Source organism: Pundamilia nyererei, unplaced genomic scaffold (genome assembly GCF_000239375.1).
Source record: "Pundamilia nyererei isolate P.nyererei 1_Seehausen unplaced genomic scaffold, PunNye1.0 scaffold00287, whole genome shotgun sequence".
In the NCBI taxonomy this organism is placed as follows: Eukaryota; Metazoa; Chordata; class Actinopteri; order Cichliformes; family Cichlidae; genus Pundamilia; species Pundamilia nyererei.
In genome coordinates this window covers 451,974-476,490 of record NW_005187688.1, presented here as the reverse complement: position 1 = coordinate 476,490, position 24,517 = coordinate 451,974, and the positions used below count along the sequence as shown (strand labels likewise).

The following is a 24,517-nucleotide window of genomic DNA, read 5'->3' as shown; positions in this document are numbered from 1 at the left end:
CTGTTTTTGTTGTTTTTGCTGTTTTTACCATTTTTACTGTTTTTCCTGTTTTTGTTGTTTTTTACTATTTTTCCTGTTTTTGTTGTTTTTTACTATTTTTCCTGTTTTTGTTGTTTTTTACTATTTTTCCTGTTTTTGTTGTTTTTGCTGTTTTTGTTGTTTTTCCTATTAGATGAAAGTGTTGATGGTAGCAAGCTTGGTTAGACTGATTAAAGTTGGGCTTCTCTTCTTCCTCAGGATTTCCTGAAGTACAGCTCAAAGGCAGGAATGGACTGTGAACAAATTGAGGTAAAAATGTAAAATGCTTTTCAATCCGGCATGTTTGTGCTGACACATCCTCCTCAAATGAAAAACTATCTAAATATCTCTGTCCATGACTTTTACAGAAAGCAGTAGGTTTGATGTCTCAGGTCCCGAAACTGTGTAATGACATGATGAATTTGGGTCGGCTGCAGGGATTTGAGGTAAGTTTTGTGGGTCTTCACAATGACATGTGCTGCACACACTATGACATGTTTGGCGTGCTGTAAAGCCTAAGAGAGTAATGTTTATATCAACCTGGTTTCTCTGCAGGGGAAACTGACCAGTCAGGGCAAACTGCTGCAGCAGGAAACCTTTTTTGTTACGGTGCAAGACGCCGGCGTCCTGTCCCGCTCGAAGGAACGACGAGTCTTCTTGTTTGAGCAAATCGTGATCTTCAGTGAGCTGCTGAGAAAAGGCTCGTCCACACCTGGCTACCAGTTCAAAAAGAGCATTAAGGTATTACAAAAAGTGGGTTAAAGGTCTGTGATCAGTGAACTGGTTTAATCTCATGAAGAACACAAAAGCTCACACATGTCCTGACTTCAGTCTTTAAAACCAGGTTTTCATCCACATTTGATCATGTTGGACAAAATCATTGGAGAGCACAGAGGAGCGTGTGTGTAGATGGTTGCAATAAAGCTGTGCCCATGTTTGTGTGCATGCAGTATGTTCATCACAAAGACACAGCAGACTGTGCTTTAAATGAAGTGTATATGAGCAGGTCATACTGAAGAATGAGAATATACATAGACCTCCTAGCGAGCTCCTCGAACCACGCCCTCCTCCAGGCTCCTGCAGGAGAGGACCTGGTTGTTTTGTGAGATGGTGTTGGTCTAACACTGTAAACTATCTTTTCCACGCAGGTATCCTACTTGGGTCTGGAGGACAGTGTGGATAATGATCCCTGTAAGTTTGTGTTGCTGAGTCGCGGATCATCGGAGCGTTTCACCCTGCAGGCAGCCAATGTTGACATTAAGCAGGTCTGGGTCCAACACATTCAGGAACTCCTGGATGCTCAAAGCAACTTCCTGTCTGGTGAGGAAACACTGAGGGTCTTTGTGTTCAGCAGAATATTACTTTGTTTTCACTCGAGCTTCACGTTTGTGAAAGCACGTTACAGGTTTTTTGTTATTTTCTCCTAAATTTTAAGGATGCTACTTTTAATTTTTAACCTAGCATGCTTTAAAAAATGATTGTACAAACTGGCACATAAACGAGAAGATGGTTGCTTTCTGGCTGTGGTGCCTTCCCCACCTAAAATAAAACTGCCATGATCATAAAGTAGTTTAGGTGGAAACATGATAAAGCCTGATATCTGTCACTTCCTTAAGCTCGTTCCCAGAAGGTAGGCAACCCATCCAAACAAAAATAACGACCCCCGTGTTTTCTGTCTTACCTTTAACAGAAATGCAGTTTGTGTGTGTCTATAACAAAATGTCCTGAAATATGTCCCCTGTTGTACTTAAATGAGCCTCATCTAAAGTGCTTTTTCTGTCTGCAGCTCTGCAGTCACCCATCGTCTACCACAATCAGCAGAGTGGAGGAGGCAACAGCTCATCACTGACCAGAAACCGCTCGTCCTCAGGGAATCAAACTACCGCGTCCTCTCACAGCCGACCCTCGTCAGTGGTCGGCCTGTGCAGTACGGAGAAGGGGAAGAGCCAAGTCAAAGTCTCCACCTCTAATGGAGGTTCATCGTGTTTTGATTCCATGGTGAGTGTGTGCAGGTTATATGATTATCAGCTTACCTTTATTTTTTTAAATTTGTTTACTTTCAATTTGAGGATTTTATTGTTTTGTTTTTGGTTATTTAGTTTTAGAATTTTGTGTTGGTCTCATGTAAGCAGAGCCTGCAGACTGCACCAGGCACTCGCTAAACTGGGGCACTAAACAGACTTTTGTAAGTCAAAATGTAGGCTACTGCAGGTGTAGCAGCAGTTCAGTTTGTGTGTATGTCGGCTTGTCCATGTATGATTTGTTCTAATAGCCCAGTTTTCATCCATACGTCCTGGTTCCTCCATACCTGACACAGACTTTGTTAAACCAGTAAAAGCTGGTATGGCTTTGGTTATGAAGGCCGGCCCGTGGGGTCTGATCCATAGCTCCACCATGATAGGGGCAACAATGGGCACGTGAGCATCAGCACATCAGTCTGATGAATCACGTTTTCATTGACACAACATCAGTGATGCACGTGTCCAGGTGCATGTGCATCACTGATAGGGAACACTTGGCACTGTGGGAGGAAGGCAAGCCGAGACCGTTGCTTTGGGCAGAACCTTGGCTACGTATCAGCCTCCTAAGTGCTGTTGCAGATCGTGTTTAGCACTCTCTGCAAACAGCTGATCTAATAAAGTTTCTAATATACCATCAGGTGTGTCAAAGATGCTCAATGCAGCCACAGATGAAGCACCTTAGTTTGGGCTTGAAACCAAGTATAACTACAACTAAACTGCTTTTGTTCATTTTTCTTCTCGTTGTTTTGACTCGGCTCCCCACTCCTCATCTCCTCGTCACAGTATTGGATCAGTTATGCCTCTTTGTTAATTATTATTATTGTTCGTAATAATAATAATTAGATTTTAATAAAATGAGCGTGTGCTGCTGATTCAAGTAATGAAACCTGTGTTCACTGCTGTTCTCCCTCCACTCCTGCTCCTCAGCCCTGAACTCCCTCTGCTCCTCCTCAGGTTGACACCAGCTGTATCACAGCATTTCTGTTATCCAGCCCACAGTCGCTCCTTAACCTCATCCTCGATTGTCCACATTGTGTCTCCTCCATCCTGCTCCTCTTTTTCTTCTGCCTTTCCTTTCCCTCGTCCTGTCGGCCATTCTTTCCTTCCCTCCTGTCTGCAGGACAACAACGACATCACTTCCACCATGCTGGTCACTCAGGACTACTCGGCGCTCAAAGAGAATGAGATCTGTGTCAGTCAAGGAGAGACCGTTCAGGTCATGGCCACCAATCAGCAGAACATGTACCTCGTTTACCGGCCAGCCAACAGCCAGTCGCCTGCCGCGGAGGGCTGGGTGCCAGGACACGTCTTAGGCCCGCTCACAAAGCCCATTAAAGACTCTTCTTCTACTTGCTCCTTCTCAGCAGCCGTAACAGATGCCAACAACATCAAGTAAGTCCCCACCCACCCCGCACATCTTTCCCTGCAGACTGAAGCACTTCTGGTTGGGCTTGAAACCAAGTATTCGGATTGAATGAGAGGACTAAGCTGACAAAGGTCTGTCTAAATGTTTTTGTTCTGACTCTGTTTCCATCACCAGCTCCTCAGCTGTCTGCGTCCTGTGTTTAAAAAGCAAACACAAAAAAATGTTGGACTTTGTTTTTTCTTGTTTTGAAGGTACAGAGTTGTTCTCTAACTGTCCATCAAGCTGCTGCAATGACTTTGATTTCTTGAGCCGGTCTCTTATCGGCTCTGTGGCGATGACGTTTAAACAAAAAAGCAAAATAAAAAAAGGTTTTGAGGCTTGAAACTAACAAAAGAAAGAAAAACAGCTGAAAACTTCGAGGTGATTCCCACAGAAATAGACAGGATAGAAAAAACTTGTACCTTGTTCCTAACTGGAAACCAGAAAGTGAAAAGTACTCGTGTGGAGCTAAAACCGACTTTTTACTTCAGTTCCTAACACTCTGCATTTTCTTCTGTTTTTGTACTTTTTTTTAATTTTTCCTGCTTTCTGTAAAAAAAACAAACAAAAACAAACAAACCCCTCACCTCACCTGGGTCATTGCGGTGGCCTCAGTCCTGTTCTCCTCACAGATGTTTGTTTATTCCTCTTATTGTTGCTGCCCTACTAATAATTATTTTATTCCACGGACAAAGTTGTATTTAATTCTTTTTTTGTGTTGAATTTATGTTGGCAGTTCACTGTACAGAGTAAAAACATTGACTGAGGCTCTACAACATTCCTGTTTTTGTTTTGTTTGTTTGTTTTTGTTTTGTTTTTTATCTAAAAAAAACCTTTTGCACTATTTATGACAAGAAAAATATGAATGAAGTCAGGCTGTGCAATATGTTTGGTGGCAAGGTCAGCATTGTACTCTTGGTAGTCTATTAATAATACTGATTTTAAATTTGTTAAATAAACCTTTTGGACTTGAGCACGAGTTAACAAAGCGGTGTCAAGGTGAAGATGTTTTATTTGACATTTGGCTGATGATGGGTGACGGTTTGTAGTAGTTTTTAATATTTGTAAATAAACCACAACAGCAAATGTGAACCCGAGTGTCTGCCTGCATGTGTGTTGCACTGTTATACCATTTTAGAAGTAAAGCTCTCTTAAAATGAGCCAAACATCATCACAGAGACACATTTTTGTGACAAAAATAAATGTAACTATCAACAGATATTAGCAGAACGTGAAGAAGTAACGACGGCGATCTCATATCCACACCTGAAGCTGAAATACATACATAGAAATACTACTGTACAGAATACCACTTTGAGTCCAACCTGAGACGTGTCAGCATTGTTTAGGTTGGTGTTCATGGACACAGAAATATCAGACTAGTTCAAAGTTGTCATCCAAGCAGACTTTGTGCTGATTCCAGCTCTGCTTATTGGGAAGTTTCTAGATGAAAGATTTCTGTCAAGGTTTTACTGCCAAGAACCAAAAATCCCCACAGCCACACTGTAGATTCAGGTATATAAACCATTTACTGCGTTTTGTTCCTGTTTGGTTCATTTCAGCTTTTTGTGTATGTTGTTACATTTGATTTGTTTCCTTTCAGTTTTCACTAACCTCACGGTTTGACACTCCACAAGTGGTTTAAACTTCAGAGCTTTGAATAAATGTAGCAGCATTTGGTAACTGGACAAACTGTAAAGCCTTTAAAATCTTCTCAGAGAATAACTGTGGTTTATTCTCAGCTGCTTTTTCGCCTTGATGTGTTTTTAGGAGTTGAGCTAACTTTGCACTGGAATAAGTCAAAATGACTAACACAAGGTTAGAGGTGAACAAAAGAGATTTATGTAACTTTCCTTTTTAAGCTGCATCGCATCCACGTGGACGGGAAGTCCTACTAATCATAACTATGTATTTAAAGTTTACAGGAACTATAAAAGATTGAATTTAACAAATTAAAAACATCATTGCACTAATTCTTGTACATAGAAGTCCAGCTGTGTCAATAAAGTCCGAACTCTCTGTCATCTGCTCTAATGTTCGTCTTCATGAACCAGAAGAGTCTGGCTGCAGATTCAGGCACTGGTCCTGTCTGGATTTTCTCAGACTGGAGGTGTACAGCCATTCTTTCTGTTGAAAAGTGTTTTTTGTTTGTTTTGGTTATTGCAGTAGCTGTCTTGTTTGTAGAGAATGTATTTTTGCTTTGTTGGAGGCTAACATCCAGAAGAGCAGTTTTGGGATGCTTCGGGTACTTCCTAAAAGATTTCCAAATGTATGTAAACATCTTTCAGTCTTACAATAACTCATAAACTGAAAACAACAAGTCCAAGATGACAAAAGTTCAAACCCCAATAGATAATTTATCGATACTATTGTGGTCTTGTCTGTATCTATTCACCTTATGAAGCATTACGTCATGTCATAAGCTGTCACCATAGCAACCTGACAGGTACGTTGCTGCTGCAGCCAGACTCAGCTGGACACCTCTGAGCTTCACTTTGATTGGCTGGTTGATGTTTGTTGTTCCCATACTGTACAGGAAGTCTCTGTCGTGGAACACACTGCGTGCCAGGAAGCGCGCTGAAGACAAGGATGCCTTCTCAGTAGGGGTCAAAGGTCAGGAGAATGGCCTTCTCCGTAAGCCCAAAGAAATCGCTCCTCCTACCCCGTTCGCCTCGTCCGACCCTGTGGTGAAAGGCAAAGTGAGTAAAGCAGGCCGATGGTGCGCACTGGTGATGTTATGTGTGTGCCAAAACCCCTCGCCTACACCGCCCCACTCGGTTTATGTTCTTTGTCCTAACCTCAGTATGTGTGCGTGTGTGCAGACACCTGTAGACACACACACACACAGGTGGATGTGTCTCAGTGGGACTCCAGGAGTGGTTCTCAACCTGCATGACGCATGAATTCAGACTGATCGGTTTTATTTCTTGGATCACGTCTGTCCTACGGGACCACGATTTCTCTATTAAAAACCCTTACTGGCTGCAGCTGATGGCGTTACAGAGTAGCACAATTACTGCCATCGACAAAATCTCGAGCATTGCATTGTGGGAGAGACTGACTGGGATATTTTGTGGAATCTTCGGAACAAATGATTGACTCAGAATTCAGTCAAAAGACCAGGAGTGACATACTGTTAAAGATTTTCTTGGAGTGGTAACTGGATATGCAGGAAGCCAAACATACATCACAGGTAAACTGTCAGTCATTTGCAGTATTAAAGAGTTATAAAGAGCTCTAAATATCTATATAGTTATATATATTATATATAGAGCTTTATCATATTCTGCTCTGCACATTAGCATGTTCATTTATGCTACATTACCCAGTATTAGCTTCTAAAAGTTGCTTTAATTCAAGGATTTTCCCCCAAATTTTGTATTAACTGTTGAGGAATGGCAGCAGGTGTTATTATAGTCATCCATTCAGAGGCTCAAAACTCGTTGGTTAGTTTGAACTGCCAGCAGTTTCATGGCCTTTTGAGGTCTGCAGCCTCTTTATTTTGTAACAAATGAAACTTGAACTTTTCACTGTGAAAGAGGAAGTTATCATTAGGCTGAAAAACTAGACATTATAAATATAATATAGACATAAAGTATTCAGAATGAGCTCAAACATGTGTAGCAGTAATGTTAATCTGTTAAACACTGATGTGTTGTAAGGTGTTTGTTTCCTAAAGGAATGGTTTGAAAAATACTTCCACGACTTATTTTTTCAGCTAATAATAAATATTTTTCTGGTTATATATTTATTTCTTTAACAATAAACGTAATGATATTTCACAAATCTCCTGTCAGGAAGGATTGCAGAAAGGTAAGACTGCCCATGTGGAGTACAGATCCAGTTTATCTTGCTAACAAGCGGAGGACGATGTCTTTGTGTGTGTGGCTCGTTTCCATCTGCACTCCACTGCCCAGAGCAGTGTGTCCACCTCCGTACTCGACCGTGGGGATGTTGTTACTTGGTTCATATTAAGGATTTCTCTTCATTGAAAATTCTGAGTTGTAGGGGATCAATTACTTATTTCAGTCAGTTACAGATCAATTTATGACTTTCATGTGTTTTTCTGGAATTTTGGTTGATATTCTCTCTCCACAAATGAAACTACCATTTAAATTAGAAACCATCCGTTTCTTTGGGAGCAATCTTGCAAAGAAATTCAGCATCATTATTTTCCCCTTTGTAATATCTACTTAGACCTTGTTGAAGTCAGTTGGCTAAATCCAAAAAGAGCAGTGAATTTTAGCTGGTCACAGCCTTTATACAAAATATACTTGTGCTCACATTAGAAATTAGTCTGACTTATTTGTTTTCCGCACATGCAACCACTACAGCTGCTCTTACAGTCTCTATGCCTATCAAATCCCACTTTAACCCATATGCACTATACTGCCAGAAGTATTCACTCACTCATCCAAATCATGAATTCCAGGTGTTCCAATCACTGCCATGGCTACAGGTGTATGAAATCAAGCACCTAGGAATGTAGACTTTGTAAAAGAATGATCCGCTCTGTAAGTTTCAGTGTGCTACAGTGATAGGACACCACCTGTGCAAGAAGTCCAGTCGTGAAATGCTGAGGCACATAGTGTGCCAAGGTCACCACCTTTGGGAAGATGAGGAATAGCTCATGATTTGAAGTATATCACATCCTCTGCCATGGTACGGGCAATCTTATGGCATGGACAAGTGAAACCAGGTTACCACTGTTAAATAATGATGTGCTTGCTCATTGAAGTGGCATGATGAAGTCTGAAGTGTACAGGGCAATACTCACACAGTGTGACTGACTCAAAGCATACTGCAAAAGCAAACCAAGTTTCTAATTGCACTGAAATTACCTTTAATCGCCAACCCAACCAGATGTTTTTCATTTTACTGAAGGCGAAACTGAAGACAGAGAAATCCACAATCAAACAGCAACTGCACTAAACACATAGCAGAGCATCTCAAGAGAGGAAACAGCGTTTGGTGATGTCCAAAAACAATTCTTATATGATTCATTTGGCAACTTAATTTTAAGCTTCTATTTTTTTAATTCCTGGTTTTAGCACAATTGGATACGTCATGTGACACTTTGTGTTGCATTTAATGCTCCTCGTTCATTTTAAAAAGCTGATCTCCAGTGAACAGTGAAAAAACTGCGTCTCCAATCAGTGAACAGCTGCAGTTGATCTTGTTGGCAGTGATGTAGGCTGTGGCTGGATATAGACTTCAGCTGTGGTTCAGTGTGTGGTGCTGTGAATACTGTATGTCTATGCAAGACTGTTTGAAGATGCAGTGATTTTATGAAAGAATTTTTCTTATTAACATAGTATAATCAAAACGGAGCTGTTGCATGTATATGTATTACAACCATGCAACTTATGCTGCAGCAATAAGAATAATAGCACAGCCAAAGTCTTGAGTAATCATCAGCCACAGGCTGCAGTCATAATCACAGATGCAATCTCTTTTTGAGAGACTTAACATATCAGATATACATTGTCCTTTTGTATATATATCTAGCGTTATAATAATCTTATGAAGACAGATACTCTAGGATCCATCCATCGATCTTCTTCCGCTTATCTGATGCTGGGTCGTGGAGGCAGCAGCCTAAGCAGAGAAGCCCAGGACTCCTCCTCCCCATCCACCTCCTCTAGCTTGTCCAGGGGAACACCAAGGCCTTCCCAGGCCAGCCGAGAGATATAATCTCTCCAGCGTGTCCTGGTTCTGCCCTGGGGGGGCCGCCTGCTGGTGGGGCATGCCCAGAACACCTCGCCCAGGAGGCGCCCAGGAGGCATCCATGTCAGATGCCCGAACCACCTCAGCTGGCTCCTTTCAATGTTGAACACCTCCTGGATGGCCGAACTCCTCACCCTATCAGTAAGGGAGAGGCCATCCACCCTACGGAGGAAGCTCATTACTGCCACTTTTCTCCGCGATCATATTCTTTTGGTCACTACGCACAGCTCGTGACCATAGGGTGAGGGTAGGGACATAGATCGACCGGTAAATTGAGAGCTTCGCTTTTTTCTGCATCACTGCAGCCACAGCAATAATCACCACCCTGTTGATCTCCCTTCTCCCGTCACTCATAAGCAAGACCCCGAGATACTTAAACTCCTCCACTCAGGGTAGGAGCTCTTCCCTGACCAGGAGTGGGCACTCCACCCTTTTCCAGCTTAGGACCATGGCCTCACACTTGGAGGTGCTGGTTCTCATTCCCACCGCTTCAGATTCGCCTGTGAACCATTCAAGTGCAAGTTGGAGGCCATCACCCAATGAAGCCAACAGAACCACATCATCTGTGAAAAGCAGAAATGAGATTCTGAGACGACCCAAATGAAAGCCCTCCGCCACTTGGCTCCACCTAGAAATTCTGTCCATAAAGATTACGAACAGAATCTGTGACAATGGGCAGAGTCTATCACTCACCGGAAACGATTACTTATTGCTTATGGCTATGTGGACCAAGCTCTTGCAACGGCTGTTTAAGGATCAAATGGCCTGTAGCAATGGGTCAGACACCCCATACTCCCATAGCACCTCCCATAGCACACTCTGAGGGACACAGTTGAGTTCCTTCTCCAAGTCCACAAAGCACATTTAGACTGGTTGGGCAAACTCCCATGCACCCTCAAATATCATTGAGTGGGTAAAGAGCTGGTCCAGTGTTCCACAACCAGGACGAAAACTGCATTGTTCCTCCTGTATCCGAGGTTTGACTAATGGATGAACTTTCTTTTCCAACACCCTGGCATAGACTTTCCCAGCAAAGCTGAGTGTGTGTGATCCTCCTATAGTTGAAACACAACCTTCTTAAAGATGGGAACCACCACCCTGGTCTGCAAATCCAGAGGTACCGCCCCTGATTTTCACGCAGCATTGTAGAGGATTGTCAATCAAGACAGCCCTATAACATTCAGAGCCTTCAGGAATTCAGGGCGAACCTCATCCCACAGGGGCCCTGCCACCAAGGAGCCTCAGTGACCTCACCTGCGGAGAAAGAACCCTTGTCCCCAGAGTCTGCTTCCTCCACGGAAGACATGCCAGTGGGATAAAGAAGATCCTCGAAGTATTCCAGCTGCCCGACAATGTTCTCAGTTGAAGTCAGCAGTGCTCCACCCGCACTATACACAGTGCAGGTAGAGCACCACTTTCCCCTCCTGAGTCGCCTGGCCATTTGCCATAATCTCTTTGAGGCCATCCGCATGTCTTTTTCCACGGCATCTCCGAACTCCTCCCACACCCAAATTTTTGCTTCAGCTACTGCCCAAGCCATGTTCCGCTTGGCCTGTTGGTACCTATCAGCTGCCTCCGAAGTCCCACGGGCTAACCAAGCCCGATAGGACGTCCTAGTGCCATATATACTTATAGACACCCTTAAGTTCAGACATGGTGTTCATTATTGACAAACAACAACAAAATGCTGCTCGGGTTCAGATCTCACTGTTGTTGCCCACATGAACGTTGAAGTTTCCCAGTAGTACAGCAAAGTCCACAGGTGGAGCATCCTTGAGCACGCTGCCCAGGGACTCCAAGAAGGCTGGGTGCTCTGAACCGTTGTCCAGCTCATAAGCACAGACGACAGTCAGGACACATTCTCCGACCCAAAGGTGCAGGGAACAAACCCTCTCGTCCACCTAGAGAAACACCATAGTACAGGCAGCAAGCCGAAGGGGATACTAGGATACTCACCCAGCATCTTTCACCAAGGGCAACTCATGACTGAGACAGAGTCCAGCCCTTCTCCAGGAGACTAGTTCCAAGCCGTGCGTTGAGGTGAGCCTGACTATACCTAGCCAGTACCGCTCAACCTTACGCACTAACTCAGGCTCCTTCCCCGCCAGTGACATTCTCCTAATTGCTAGTCTTGGTAGCCAGGGATCGGTCCGCCAGGGCCTCCACTTATTGAACCTGACCTTCCTGTGGGTGGTGGGCCTACAGGAGGATGGGCACGTGTCCCTCTCAGGCTGTGGCCAGTCGGGCCCCATGTACTAATGCATGACCCAGTTTGCCATTGGAGACCCTAATAGGAGGCAAAGCCTCCCGAGAACATAGCCTCTAGAATCCCTGGGACACGCACACCCCTCCACCACGATAAGGTAGCGAATCATTCTAAGAGTCGTACTGCACTCCCCAACCAAAGATTTTGGCTTATCACAGGTTTAACAGTTTGAACATTTTCTGGGGATTAAGTCAGATTTACAGTCTTAAAGGACTGATTAGTAGCCTCAAAACTTCTAATTATCACTTAATGGAAAGACAAATGGTGGCAGTTTTACAGTGTGTCAGAAAAATTCAAAAGGACTCTCAGGTGAGTAGGATCTGAAGTGTCCACTGTAGCCACTGTTTTGCTCTCATTTTTTCTCATATTCTCAGAATCTTTCCTTTGTTCTCTTTCATCTCTTTTCATATTTGACATCATTTTTTCTGTTTTGGTTCTGCTCAACTTCGTCTGCATCTGTCCCCTCTCGTACTCTTTCCTCCTGTCGTTCCCGTTTTCCTTGTTTTTGTACATGTTTCACCTTTTTTATGTCCCATCTCCATTCTCTTACCTTTGACTTTTATGTGCCTCCATTCCCCTTTTATTCTTTTCCCTTGTTTCTTCCTCCACCAGGAGGTCCAAACTTCAGATGATTCAGATTGTGGTGATGACATTGACCCAAAGACGGGCATGGAGGTACCAGCTGTTCATTTTCATTGAAAAGATCTCTGACTCGGTGTTGAATACTTTTCTATTGAATTATTATATCAGCATTAGACAAACACTGTGTTGGAGACAAATGTGAGAGAATTTAAGAAGTTTAAAATCTGGAACTATTATGTATAAATTCATTTTATATAATACTGCTTCATATATGCTGAAAACTAATCCACATCTAATTATTTTCCAGCTTCTGAACCCAAACTTCATCCAGGAAGGTGAGACATACATAAGGCAGTTAATGCAAATTACATTTATTTATTCATTGAATAAGTTGTGTGACAAAGCCAAGAGGCTTCCAAATGCTTTTCACTACCACGGGAATACAAGAAGCCCCAACTCCTATGTCAGTCTGGAACAGCAGCAAACCTGGTAATAAATGATGTGCTAGAATCAGCCTGATTATTCTGATCTGAATCGAGTGATTTGGCAAAACTGGTCATTATTTATGCTAATGCAGTATAACAGCAATGCAACAATTCCTTCTGAATACATGAGAGAGGTTTGAACTGTTCCCAAAAACTACACAACTGAGCTGAGAATGCTTGAGGTCACACATGCCTTCACTCAGAAACAACGACGTGATAAACTGTGGACATTTTAACTAAGAGCTGAGGGGAACGTGGTTTGTGATGTGTTTTCTGTGTGCAGTGGCTCCAGAGTTCTTGGTCCCACTGTCAGATGTGGTATGTGCATTCGGAGAGACCGTAGTCCTCTGCTGTAAAGTCTCAGGACGGCCTAAACCTTCAGTCACTCTGAAGGGCCCCGACCAGAATCCAGTGACCAACAACAGCCGCTTCACCATAGACATCAGGTAACAAAGAGACCACGAGGAACACCAGATGTGTCCATGAAGGCTTTCCAGAGGACCATTTCAATGCTGCATTCAGATTCTTGTTTTTCCTCACCTGCTTCTCCTTCAGTGTTTTGACTTTTAAACATACAGTGGTGTAAAAGTGTTCACCCCCTTCCTGATTTCTATGCGTTTCCGATCATCAACCAGATTTAAATATCAGACAAAACTCACACAAGTAAAAACAAAATGCAGTTTCTAAATGAAGGTGTTTATTAAGGGAAAAAGACTAAACCCTCATGGCCATGTGTGAAAAACCTAGTAACTAAGCAGCAACAACTACAATCAACTGAACGTTTGGCAGTGAGTCTTTTGCATCGTGTTGGAGGAATTTTGGCCCACTGATGCTTGTAGAATAATTGTAATTGAGCCATCGGAGGGTTTTCAAGCACGAACAGCCTCATGCCACAGCTCCTCAGTCAGATTCAGATCAGGACTTTGGCTAGGCCACTCCAAAGTCTTCATTTTGCTTTTCTTAAGCCATTCAGAGGTGGACTTGCTGCTTTGGATCACCGTCCTGCTGCAGAACTCAAGGGCACTTCACCTAGAGGTCACAAAGAGGTGGCCAGATGTTCTCCTTCAGACAGCAGAAGTCATGGTTCCATTTTCCACAGCAGCAAACCAGCCACAGACAATTACACTCCCACTACCATGGTTTACTGTTGGTACGATGTTCCTTTTCAGAAATGCTGTGTTACTTTTACGCCAGATGTGATCGGATGCCAATTATTTTTTCACACAGGAAATCAGGAAGGGGGCAAACACGTCTTCACACCACTATAAGTAGTACCCTCTATGAGTGCAGCCTTTTGATCTTTCCTCCCCTCTCCATACTCCTATGCACTGTGCAGGGATACAGGTGACATCTTGTTGAAAGTCTGTAATCTGATGCCTCAGGATACAGGAATCTACACCTGTGTTGCTGTTAATGACCACGGCACTGCATCCTCCTCTGCCTCCATCAAAGTCCAAGGTGTCGCACTTTGATTAACACTGAGGACCATTTGAGACGGTTGCTGTTGATTTGGGGTTGACTATTTTTGTCTTGGCTTGCAGGTATCCCAGCAGCCCCAGTGAGACCTGTGGCTCAGGAGGCCAGCAGCACAGCGGTGATGATCCACTGGCTGCCCCCGGCTTCATCTGCCCACTGTACTGTCAGCAGCTACACTGTGGAGTACAGACAGGAAGGTCTGTGTATTAGCCACTGGAATTGTTCTGTAGTGATGTTCAAACAGACTGACCTTTCCTCCTCTTTCACTCACAGACTCGTTCCTGTGGCAGCAGGTGGCCAGCAGCAGGGAGGAATGTGTGCAGATCGACTCTCTGATCCCCGGAGGTCACTATCAGTTCAGAGTTCGGGCCTCCAACCGCTGGGGTGTCGGACCACCATCGGAGCCCTCAAATATGGTCACACTAGCCAGCAGCAGTAAGTCGCACGTGCTCTTAACAAAGAAAAGTAAATGCATGAGGATGCATTCAAGGATACTAAAAGGTATCCTTGAATGCATCCTAGACCTGAAGGTGAACAGTTTTAAAATCTCAAAGATTTGAAATTGAATTTGCCATCAGCTGGTGAGAGTATGACACACTCCACCCCTGGAAATATATCACAGTAGAGAGGAGTAAATGAAGAAGGTTGTTTGCTGGAGAGTGGGCAGGCAGGTGAGCCTCAGGTAAGTCCTGATTCCACAGACTCATAAAGCCTGAGCGCTGATCTGGCTGTGAGCTTTTCAGTCCAGAAAGGGAAGTAGGGGAGAACAGGCGAGGCACGCTGAAGCCGATTCACCACCATGTGGAAAATAACTGCTACAGCTTGTCCTTATTACACAGCACTGATGAGGCAATGAGCTGACCGGGCACCTCTGCCCATGGGCATAAACACCGGTAGATCAAGGCGAACCACCTCTCCACCTAAGAGTAAAGAAAGAGGAAATGAAAACAATTTCTCCGCTAATGCTGACATGTTCAGGGGGAATTATCTTACTTATGTATTTTGTTCTTTGTCCAGACTCTGGCTGTGATGGGACGGGCATTCATTGGAAGGAAAACTTTGAGTCAACCTTTACTGAGATCTGTGAGATTGGAAGGTAAAACGATTTCAGTCACAAATAACGTCTCTATCGAGCCAAAGCAGCCGGTTTTTAATGCAGTCTCACTTGCTTTGACCAGGGGACGGTTCTCAGTGGTACGGAAGTGTGTCAACAGGTCCACTAAGAAAGAGGTACTTGTTCCTTTTGTTTAACTTCTTAAAAATTAAACTTGATATTTTATCAGCTACTGTGAGATGCAGACACATTCAAGATGTAACCTGTTTTAATGATCGTATAGATAAACTTGATAATCTGTCTGTGTTTGCACAAACAAGCATTTTATTATCTGGCTGTAAATCCTTATAATCAGCTCTGCGCCACCTTGATGAAAAATCCACAATATGTCATCGCGCAGAGTGGTTTTGTCTCAAAACTTTAACTTCAGGTGGGGTGGCTGCAGCTCAGGAGGTAGAGCAGCTCATCAACTAATCGCTTGTATGTTGGGCAAGATACTGAACCTCAAGTTGGATGGAACTAGTCAAATAGATGCACCTCGGCATAGAAAAAACTATAGTGCACGTTTAAGTGTTTTGCCTTTGTTCTCCACTAGGTGGCAGTGAAGTTTGTGAGCAAGAAGATGCAGAAGAAGGAGCAAGTGGCTCATGAGGCAGACATTCTGCAATATGTCCAGAATCACCAGCTGGTGTCATTGTTGGACACCTACGAGTCTCCCTCCTGTCTGATGCTCGTCCTGGAGCTGTAAGTCCAGTGTTTGGCTGCTGCACGGTTTTTTTATCGTAGTGTTTTTCACAACAAGTAGAGTTTTCAGCTGCTTTTAGAGCCCGCGTGGTTTGGTATGAACCAAACTAGATGGCTGTTACTTTTTTATAGTTTTCTTTTCAACTTTGCTCTCTTTGAATGTTTTCATAATGTTTACACTTTGTCAGCACAACCAGGACGAGCAAAGCAGAACAGCTGCTCCATAATGTGAACGTGTGACATCACCCATTCACAGTGAATGAGTTACAAAGCCTGCACTGCATATTCACACTGTGTGTAATAGCGGGTCTACTGAGCGAGTCATTCAACCACACAGTGCAGAAATCGAAACTTGTCTGTGTTTCCATGTTAGACTGGAGGATGGCCGCTTGCTTGATTATCTGGTTGCCCACGATGAGCTGATGGAGGAGAAGGTGGCCTTCTTCATCAGAGAAACACTGGAGGCCCTGGAGCACCTTCATACCTGTAGAGTGGCACACCTAGACCTGAAGGTGACTGCAGGTTTTTGTCACATATGAAAAGAAAAATATTGACAATTGTTGTTTGCTCACCTGTGTCTAAGTCATAACTCTGTTCTTGCTGTAGCCCGAGAACATCATGGTCAACCTCCATTCTCCCATGCCCAGTATTAAGTTAATCGATTTTGGCGACGCTGTCCAGTTGTCTGCCCACCGCCGATACGTCCACCTCTTGCTCGGGAATCCAGAGTTCGCTGCGCCTGAGCTGATCCGTGGCGCTCCAGTCTCCGTGGCCACAGACATGTGGAGCTTGGGTGTTCTGGCTTATGTCATGCTTAGTGGCGTTTCTCCGTTTCTGGACGAGTCACCGGAGGAAACCTGCATCAACATCTGCCGCCTAGACTTCTGCTTCCCAGATGAATACTTCTGCAATGTGAGCCAGGTGGCGAGGGATTTTGTGTCATCATTACTGCAGCAGGATCCCAGGAAGCGGCCGAGTGCTACTTCCTGTCTCCAACATCTGTGGGTGGGTCGTGGAGGTGGGGAGTACTCCAAGACACCACTGGACACGGCACGGTTGGCCACATTTATCGATCGAAGGAGACAACTGCACGACGTTCGGCCCATTATGAACGTGAAAGGGCTGGTGAGCAGCGGCATGGGAAACACACTGTGACGGGATCTGAACTCCCACAGGAGCGTTTGATTGTCTGTCTGTCAGTGTGTGCGTGGGACAGATGTTTGGTGCTGAATCCTTCCTGTGGTGCAAAATGGAATCTCTTGCTACTGCAGGACCACGATCAGTCCCCTGTAGACCAAAACCTCAACCCCAGAATATTTATTTATTCTATTACCTTGTTATTTGTTCATTTTCAGCAATGACACATGAAGCGGGTCAGGTAAACTGCCAAACCACCACAAGAACCCAAAGAAGTCAGCTGGACTAAGGTGGAACTGGATGTGTTGGCTCCAGTTTACCGTCATGTAACTAACTGTTGGGACTTTGCAGAGGCCTCTCGCTGAGCTGAGGACTCGTGCAGTTGGTCTCAGGCTCTGGGGCAGTGCTGCCTGTCGCTTAATAGAGGGTCCTGCACAAAGTGCTGTTTGAACTGCAGGTAGTTGGACAGTTGCAGGAACACCGTGATGAGCCTGTTTCTAGTATATTTGTAATCATTTCCTTTCAAGGACAGTGTCCTAAAAATTATATTTGCATATCGATAAACTTCAACTACACTTTTGAAGGGAAATATATTTCCCCACAGTTTACTCGAATATGCTGGTATTCAAAATATCTTCTTCCTCTTCTCCAGTTTCTTTGTCACTTTTCTTTCCCCTGTTTTTACTCCTTTCAGGCAACAGATTACAGATTACTACAGAGGTGGGAAATAACAAATACTCTGTTACAGTACTTAAGTAGGATTTTCAGGTATCTGAATTTACTCCCTACATTTTCATAAAAGGCTCATTACTTTAGCTTTGACACATTTAAGGGGTAATATTATTATCATTTCACATCACTGCAGGCCCTCTGGAACAGATTTGGACCTAAATGTTGAGGACAGTAACATCGACGACAATCCTGTTACGACAAGAGGCAAAAACATATCAGTTATACATCACACATACATTAATAGCTCTACTCGGGGGGTAAAGTGGACCGCAACAAAAACCATTTTTGGTGTAGATACCATGAGCTGCGATGCACTTCAGCATGTAGCTAGCACTACAGAAGAGGAAGTAACGATGTTTTAACTGGCAGATCATTTTAAATGTACCTTTAAACAACTCAACAAATATAAACACACAAAGTGTTTGTGTGCAGTGTGCTTTGTTTCCCAGGGAGAGAAATGAATGCGTTCACTGAGAGATGGAGAAATGTGAAAAAACTAGATTGGAAATTACATTTAAATGTAGTTTTGAGTTTTTGGATCCAGCCGTTTGTTTTCTCACACATCTGCAAAACAAATCAAAGGATTCTGACTTTGTGTGCATGAAAGAGCAGCTTAGTGCTGAGTCGGTTCATCTACAGCACTGTGCTTAAGTTTAAAGTAGTGCACGATGTTTGCCTGCTGCAGAGAACCTGTTGCGTTCATGCTCACTGTTACATCGGCTGATGCTGGTTGGACTCCCTCACTGACTTCCATCTTTGTGCTGCAGAGGGAGTGTAAGACAGCCTTGTGAGTCTGTGTAATCTCTGCTTACATCGTGTTAGTTCAGTTGGTTAAATTCACAAAGAGCGGTACATTTTAGAGCAGCAGCAACACAAGTCAGTCGATCACAGCCTGTAGACAAAATGTACACAATCAAAATGAATGGAGCTGATGTTGGTTTCCCCACACTGCAGCCGTACAACTGATCTGAGAGTTTCACACCTGCCAAATCCCACTTTAATCCCCGACTATGTTCTTGTACTGTTTAGGTGTTTCAGCAGTCACGAGGCTCAGTTTACATTTCTGTGCATTTTCACTTTTACTTGAGTTAAGAAGTTTAATCAGCAGTTTGCAACACGAGTGTCCATCGTTCTCCTAAAGTGACGACTGTCTGCGGTTTTGCCACCTCTGCATATTTGATGACACAGTATTTGTGACTCACTCAAGCTAGAAACTGATAAAGTGTTACCGAAGCATCTGTAAGGATCTAAAACTTTAAGTATGGACGATGTTTGTTTGTTTTTCTAACATGACTTCATCACACATGCATCAGTATGTTGTGTGATGCTGTTACTTACATGGAAAAGTCTCCGCAAAGAAAAACGATGCGTAGAGTTATAATTTATGGAGAAACTGTTACCTGTAGCTGTCGTATAGGCCACATGAATAAGGACTGCACTTTTCTATGATCTACCTTTAATTTATTAAATGTTTATTTATTTCAGGACTGAACTAAGGGTGGTGTAATATTTGCTCTGGGGACCTAGAGCAGTCCGTTTACTCGACACATGGAGTTCAGAGGATGCCTAAACCCACTGAACTAAACGAGTGTGACTGTACAGCCGTGTAGCAGCGGACTCTGACTGAACTGTAGTGAATGTGCTGGACTGTCCTGAGTTAAAATGCAAACATGTTGGCATTACTTCAAGGAAGATCAAACAGCGTCTGGATCGCCGCCTTCTGTGGTACATATGGACGACTACCGGACGTTAGCAGGATGCACCATGGACACAGTTTGCATCAGTGTTTACAGATTCTTTGTCCAAAAAGTAGGTAGTTTACAGACTAGTAAATACAAATCAGGAAAGACCTGCATGTAAATCACCAGTAATGGTTTAGAAATCAGGTTACAAAACTGTCTGTTTCTGTAAGTAAAGCCTGTGACATTTGGTGGGAAACTCCACCCTGAAGTCTGTTTTGTTGTATGTTTGTTTACCAGTCACTGTGGTGAATAACTGTAGTGGTTGGATCTCATTCATTCAGCTTGTAAATGTGCTCGTGCGGCTGCAGACCCTTTGGATGAAGTGGCCGCTGTTCCTGGGAGGCAGACGTTTACTGATGAATGTACTTTCTTGTGGAATGTGCTCTGTCGTCTGCTTTCACCCACTCGCCACACTCCCCGTTTTTCATCCTCAATCTTCCTCTAAGCATTTAGTGTCAAACAACAGCAAAGCTCATGTTCATGCTTGGATACTAAATAGTCCACAGGAAGGGAATTCGTCTTTAGAAGCAACTTTCATATCGGACGTCTGGTAAAATATTACCAAGTGTCTGTCACTGCAGCTGCAATCGATTCAGGTGTGTCCGAGTGCTGTTTTTCTTTTTTTACCACTCTCTCTTTCTAGTAGAGATTCTTGCTGTCTTATTGTGGACTTGTTGGTCTTGTTCATTATTTGAACTAAAAATAGCTGACGATGATCAGAGGAAAACTGCAGACTTCCCCAGTTTTTTCGACCTCTCATGCAAAATAAATCAATCAATAAAGAAAACCGTTTCAAGCTGTGTCTTTAGGAAAGGTGCTCGATGAGGTCACACAGACCGACTGGTCACTCGGGAAAATGAGTGTTCGCCGACAGAGCGTTTGTTAGAGATGGCTGGCAGTTATTAAAGTTGGTCGCCACCATCACCAGGTATTCCAGGTATTCCAAATACAGCAGGCAACAATTCCGTAACCAAAATAAATGAATCCCACCTAAAAACCTTCGGATAGAAGACGGGTGGCCGCAGAAATACAAGCAAATTTAAAGCACTTTGAGGCAACTGCTGTTGTGATGAGGTGCTGCATAAATAAAACTGGATTCAGTTGACTTCATGACTGAGCCGGTGATGGTGATGAAGGTAAGAATAAACTAGCTGATGTTGCTCACCTGTTTCATGCCTGCTCTACGTATCCCAGCGTTGTTGTTAACATGTCCAGTCCTGTACCCTCAGAACAGCGTTGTGTGCAATAATTGCAAAGATGAGATGATGGTGTAAAATAACTCGTGGCCGCACTGACATGTATGTACTGCTGTTCTAGTCTCGGTGACTTACTGGCTCTTTTTAAACCAACTCACATTTACCCATACTGTCTGTGAGTACTTACAAAGTTATTAACTAAGTTTGATAAATAATACAGTTTAATTTAAAAAAGAAATGTAAACTCACCTAACCGTGGTGGAGGGGTGTGTGTGTTGTTTGGGGCCTTGATAGACTCTAGCAGGCAAACTGGTCCATGGTGAGAGGCCAGACACCCATACGGAGGGCAAAAAGTCAGGGGCCAAATGCCCAGGTTCACTGTGGCCCCACCCTGAAGGCAGGCATGAGGAGGGACTGGACCTCAGCCCATGCATGTGGGAGTAGTTTTGTCAGGCTTTTGACCGAGACTGCTTCAGGTCTGCTTCAAACTGATTCTGCCAAACTGTCAGGCGACTCGGGAGAGAAAGCCGTGCTCTACTCACACTTCTGACCTCAAAATTATCTCTAGTTTTTGCAGAGGATGTGATTCTGCTGGCTTCATTAGGCGGTGGCCTCCAGCTTGCACTGGAATGGTTCACAACCGAGTGTGAAGCAGTGAGAATGAATTTCCCCTTCAAGCCTGAGGCCATGGCTCTCAGCTGGTGAAGTGTCCATACTGCGTCACAGTTGCTAAACCCAAGTGGAGTTTAAGTATTTCCTGGTCTTTTTCATGAGTGAGGAGAGGAGAAGTGGGATGTTGGGACCGTGTCTGTAGTGATGTAGTGAGTCCAGATAGAGCTGAGCATTAAACCTGGCTGAGGCGTGTTTCAACCTAAGGAAGCCCCGGGGTAGATAGACCCGTGCTGGCGAGATCATATCTGTGCAGAGGGAGGTCTGAGCTACACAGGCTACTGCACCCATGATTTGGCCCAAGATGGATGGATAGGTGTGTGTTTTGATTGACCAGAATCTGGGTTTAGGTCTTGCACATTTATAAACAGATCATTGGGAGAATAAAATAGCCAAAATAAATAAAATAAAATATACAGAGTTGAGACATGTGCAAAACAGTGGCGTTACTGTACAGTATGGAGTGCATAATGTTGAAGTTCCAGTAGTGAAGCTGAGGTGTCTATGACGTGTTCAGCAGTCTGATGGCCTGGTGGAAGAAGCTGTCTCTCAGTCTGCTGGTACGGGACCGGATGCTGCAGAACCTTCCTGATGGAAGCAGTCTGAACAGATTTATAAATTTATAAACGGATCATTGGGAGAATAAAATAGCCAGAAGGCAAAAGGACAGATCAGGAACTCGTTAGGGTTATAAGTGCAATGTGATACGGAATCTGAACTGAATGCAATGATCTGTAAATCTCATGATCCAACGTCTCCTTCAAAATGGAGAATAAAAATGATATCCAATGATTAAACTGAGAAACTGTAGCAGTTTAAGGAAAAACTTAGGTCATTTTTAATTTGGTGGCACCAACATGTGTCAGAAAAGTTCAGACAGGTTCATGTTTGCCGCTGTATGGCGTCCCCTCTTCTTTTAACAACGATCCATAAACGTCAGGGACCTGAGGAGACGAGCTGCTGGACTAGTGGAAGAGCAATGCTGTCTCACTCCTGGCTAATATAGGATTCTAGTTGCGTAACAGTCCTGGATCTTCTCTCTCTTACTTTTAAATTCACGATGTGGCAAATTAGTCTTCATTTGGTTAAAGGCCCCTTCTACAACAAATCCATGCTGTTGTAACAAATGCAGCATGCAGTTCAGCATGATCCTGGTTAAAGATTCACTGGAAAAGATATTGCCTGTATGGGAGCTTATGCTGGCCTTAAAGCTGCACATACCTTTCAGCACTGATGGTGGCTTTCCAGATGTGCAAGCAGCCAGTTCCAGGTACGTTTGCACCTCTATGTCATCAGAGAGACAAGCTCTAAAACTGAGTGCTGGTAACAGGCAGCGAAGCTCCAGCACCTCATTGTTTTGGAGAACATGGTGTCCATATTTTTTCTGAAAACAATAAAATCAGATTTTAAATGGCTTTGGTCCAGGAATGACTGGTGTTTGTGGATTTAACCTGCGTTTGTGGGTGACAGAGGAAGCTATGTTCACACGTTTCTGGAAGTATTCCTGAGCCCATGCAGTGAATCGTGTGTCTGAGGGTCCAGACTCTGAGAATAATCTAAAAACAATAATGTATTGTAAATGATGAGTTATTCTTTTTAAATTTACACTGAGGAACATTAAATTTACTTAGTCTTCATGTAGTCGAGCACTCAGGGTGTTCTGAAGCCTAACCTGGCCTTAAAAACGTGATATGTTAGAAATTCTATATTTGAGCTCAGTGAGGTGTTTGTTCCACGTGTTCAGTGATTCCTGTAAAGACGACCATTCTCTGCCGTGCCTGGACGGTTTGAAGTAAAAACCACAAACCCAGTATTTCATCATCTGTGTGGACTCAAATTGATACTCAGTTCACAGCCTGTAAACTTTATAATATAAACACATGTAAATATATAAATGAGACATATATTGAAAACATGACTGAATTTATCACTAACTAGACGATAATTAGCTGGCTTAGCATAGTTATTGCTAATGATTGTATTGAGTTATGAGTTCTGGCTAGCTTCCACAGCAAGCCTTTGGTCTTGTCTCTTGCCTCTCACCCACAGCCTCTCCACTGTCGCCACATAGCTCGCTCATATGGGGTCGTCTTGTTGGGGTTTCTCTCTGTTACTGTGGAGAGCACTTTGATGTGACTACTGTTGAGATTTAACTCTTTATAAGTAAAATAAAATCGAATCAAAGTAAAAAACACACACATATAATTCTTTAACCAAAGGGGTGATTGAAAAGTCACTGATCTGGAAGTGCACCAACAGTCAACAGGTTCTTCAACCTTTCCAACTGTACCTGATGTGTACAGTAGCTCGGTGGTTTGTTGACATCAGTGCTCTCTCTTGATGAGGAGAAAAATAAACCAAATTTGAACTGAAACGCTGCCAGTGAATCAAAATGTTTCCAGACTGCTGTGAATCATTAATCAGATCCATCCCAGCACCACTGGGATAATGGAAAAGGGAATTATGTGTGGACAGCTGCACTAACAATGAGCCCCAGAGCCAAACTCTGGGGAAGCCTCTGTTATAACTGACCGGTCCGTGCTGTATCCTGAGAGTGTTCATCAGAATCAGTGCTGATGCTTTCACTGTGGGAAGCAGCATATCTGAGTATAAAGTGCCTCTTCTTACTTCATCCTGCCTGCTGGTTTGTTGCTCTTTACAAAGAAACAACCTGCTTATTTGTATGTTGGCCACTGATAAATTGTATATAATAAAAGTTTCAATTTATGGTTATATATAGTATATATCATATACTTGTCAGTCCAGCTGCGATAATGCTTTGTAAGACCAAGACTATTTCCATTATTTAGAATGATATCTGCTTTACATTGTACAGTGCCTCATAATTCAATATTAAAGGTCTGGACACACAGTGGACAGTTCGTGCATAGAGACAGACAGCCATCCATTCTTCACCAATTATCAAACATCTCTTTGAGCAGTGGGAGGAAGCGCCTCGCAGTACCCAGAAGCACCTGCTGTTGGCACAAATGTTGGCCTAACTTTGTATGCTCTGTAACCTCCAACAGCAGTCAGATTGTCACAGTTTTCACGACAAATGCAATTAGAAAAAAAAAAGAAACAGGACAACAGAAGTACGGAAAGATCCCAAGAGTGAGTTTGTTAGCGCTCAGAGAGACTTCACACACACATACACACCCACAATGTCACAGGTTAAAGCAGAATGCTGAATGAGCTGGACCTCTGTGTAACTTATCATCTTGCTGCTGAAGAAATTAATTTTATACTGCAGGTAAATCAAT

At 43.5% G+C, this 24,517-nt stretch overlaps 1 protein-coding gene across 4 annotated transcripts in view; it reads left to right on the top strand.

Annotated features, from left to right (window-relative positions):
• kalrna (kalirin RhoGEF kinase a) overlaps positions 1 to 20,176 on the top strand; it is a 163,587-nt gene extending 143,411 nt beyond the window's left edge. For 3 of the 4 annotated variants that reach the window (XM_005750789.1, XM_005750788.1, XM_013915327.1), the window contains 18 exons: positions 238 to 288; positions 387 to 464; positions 574 to 759; positions 1,167 to 1,338; positions 1,805 to 2,016; positions 3,160 to 3,431; positions 5,981 to 6,143; positions 12,050 to 12,112; positions 12,327 to 12,354; positions 12,788 to 12,950; positions 13,841 to 13,962; positions 14,046 to 14,177; positions 14,254 to 14,415; positions 14,998 to 15,076; positions 15,159 to 15,210; positions 15,630 to 15,778; positions 16,152 to 16,290; positions 16,385 to 20,176. In XM_005750789.1, the coding sequence (XP_005750846.1) occupies positions 238 to 288; positions 387 to 464; positions 574 to 759; positions 1,167 to 1,338; positions 1,805 to 2,016; positions 3,160 to 3,431; positions 5,981 to 6,143; positions 12,050 to 12,112; positions 12,327 to 12,354; positions 12,788 to 12,950; positions 13,841 to 13,962; positions 14,046 to 14,177; positions 14,254 to 14,415; positions 14,998 to 15,076; positions 15,159 to 15,210; positions 15,630 to 15,778; positions 16,152 to 16,290; positions 16,385 to 16,933 (2,772 nt within the window). In that variant the 3' untranslated portion in view covers positions 16,934 to 20,176. Of the gene's footprint in view, positions 1 to 237; positions 289 to 386; positions 465 to 573; positions 760 to 1,166; positions 1,339 to 1,804; positions 2,017 to 3,159; positions 3,432 to 5,980; positions 6,144 to 12,049; positions 12,113 to 12,326; positions 12,355 to 12,787; positions 12,951 to 13,840; positions 13,963 to 14,045; positions 14,178 to 14,253; positions 14,416 to 14,997; positions 15,077 to 15,158; positions 15,211 to 15,629; positions 15,779 to 16,151; positions 16,291 to 16,384 lie in introns of those variants that run through there. The other variant, XM_005750790.1, reaches the window with a different exon arrangement.
• The last annotated feature ends 4,341 nt before the right edge of the window (positions 20,177 to 24,517 follow it).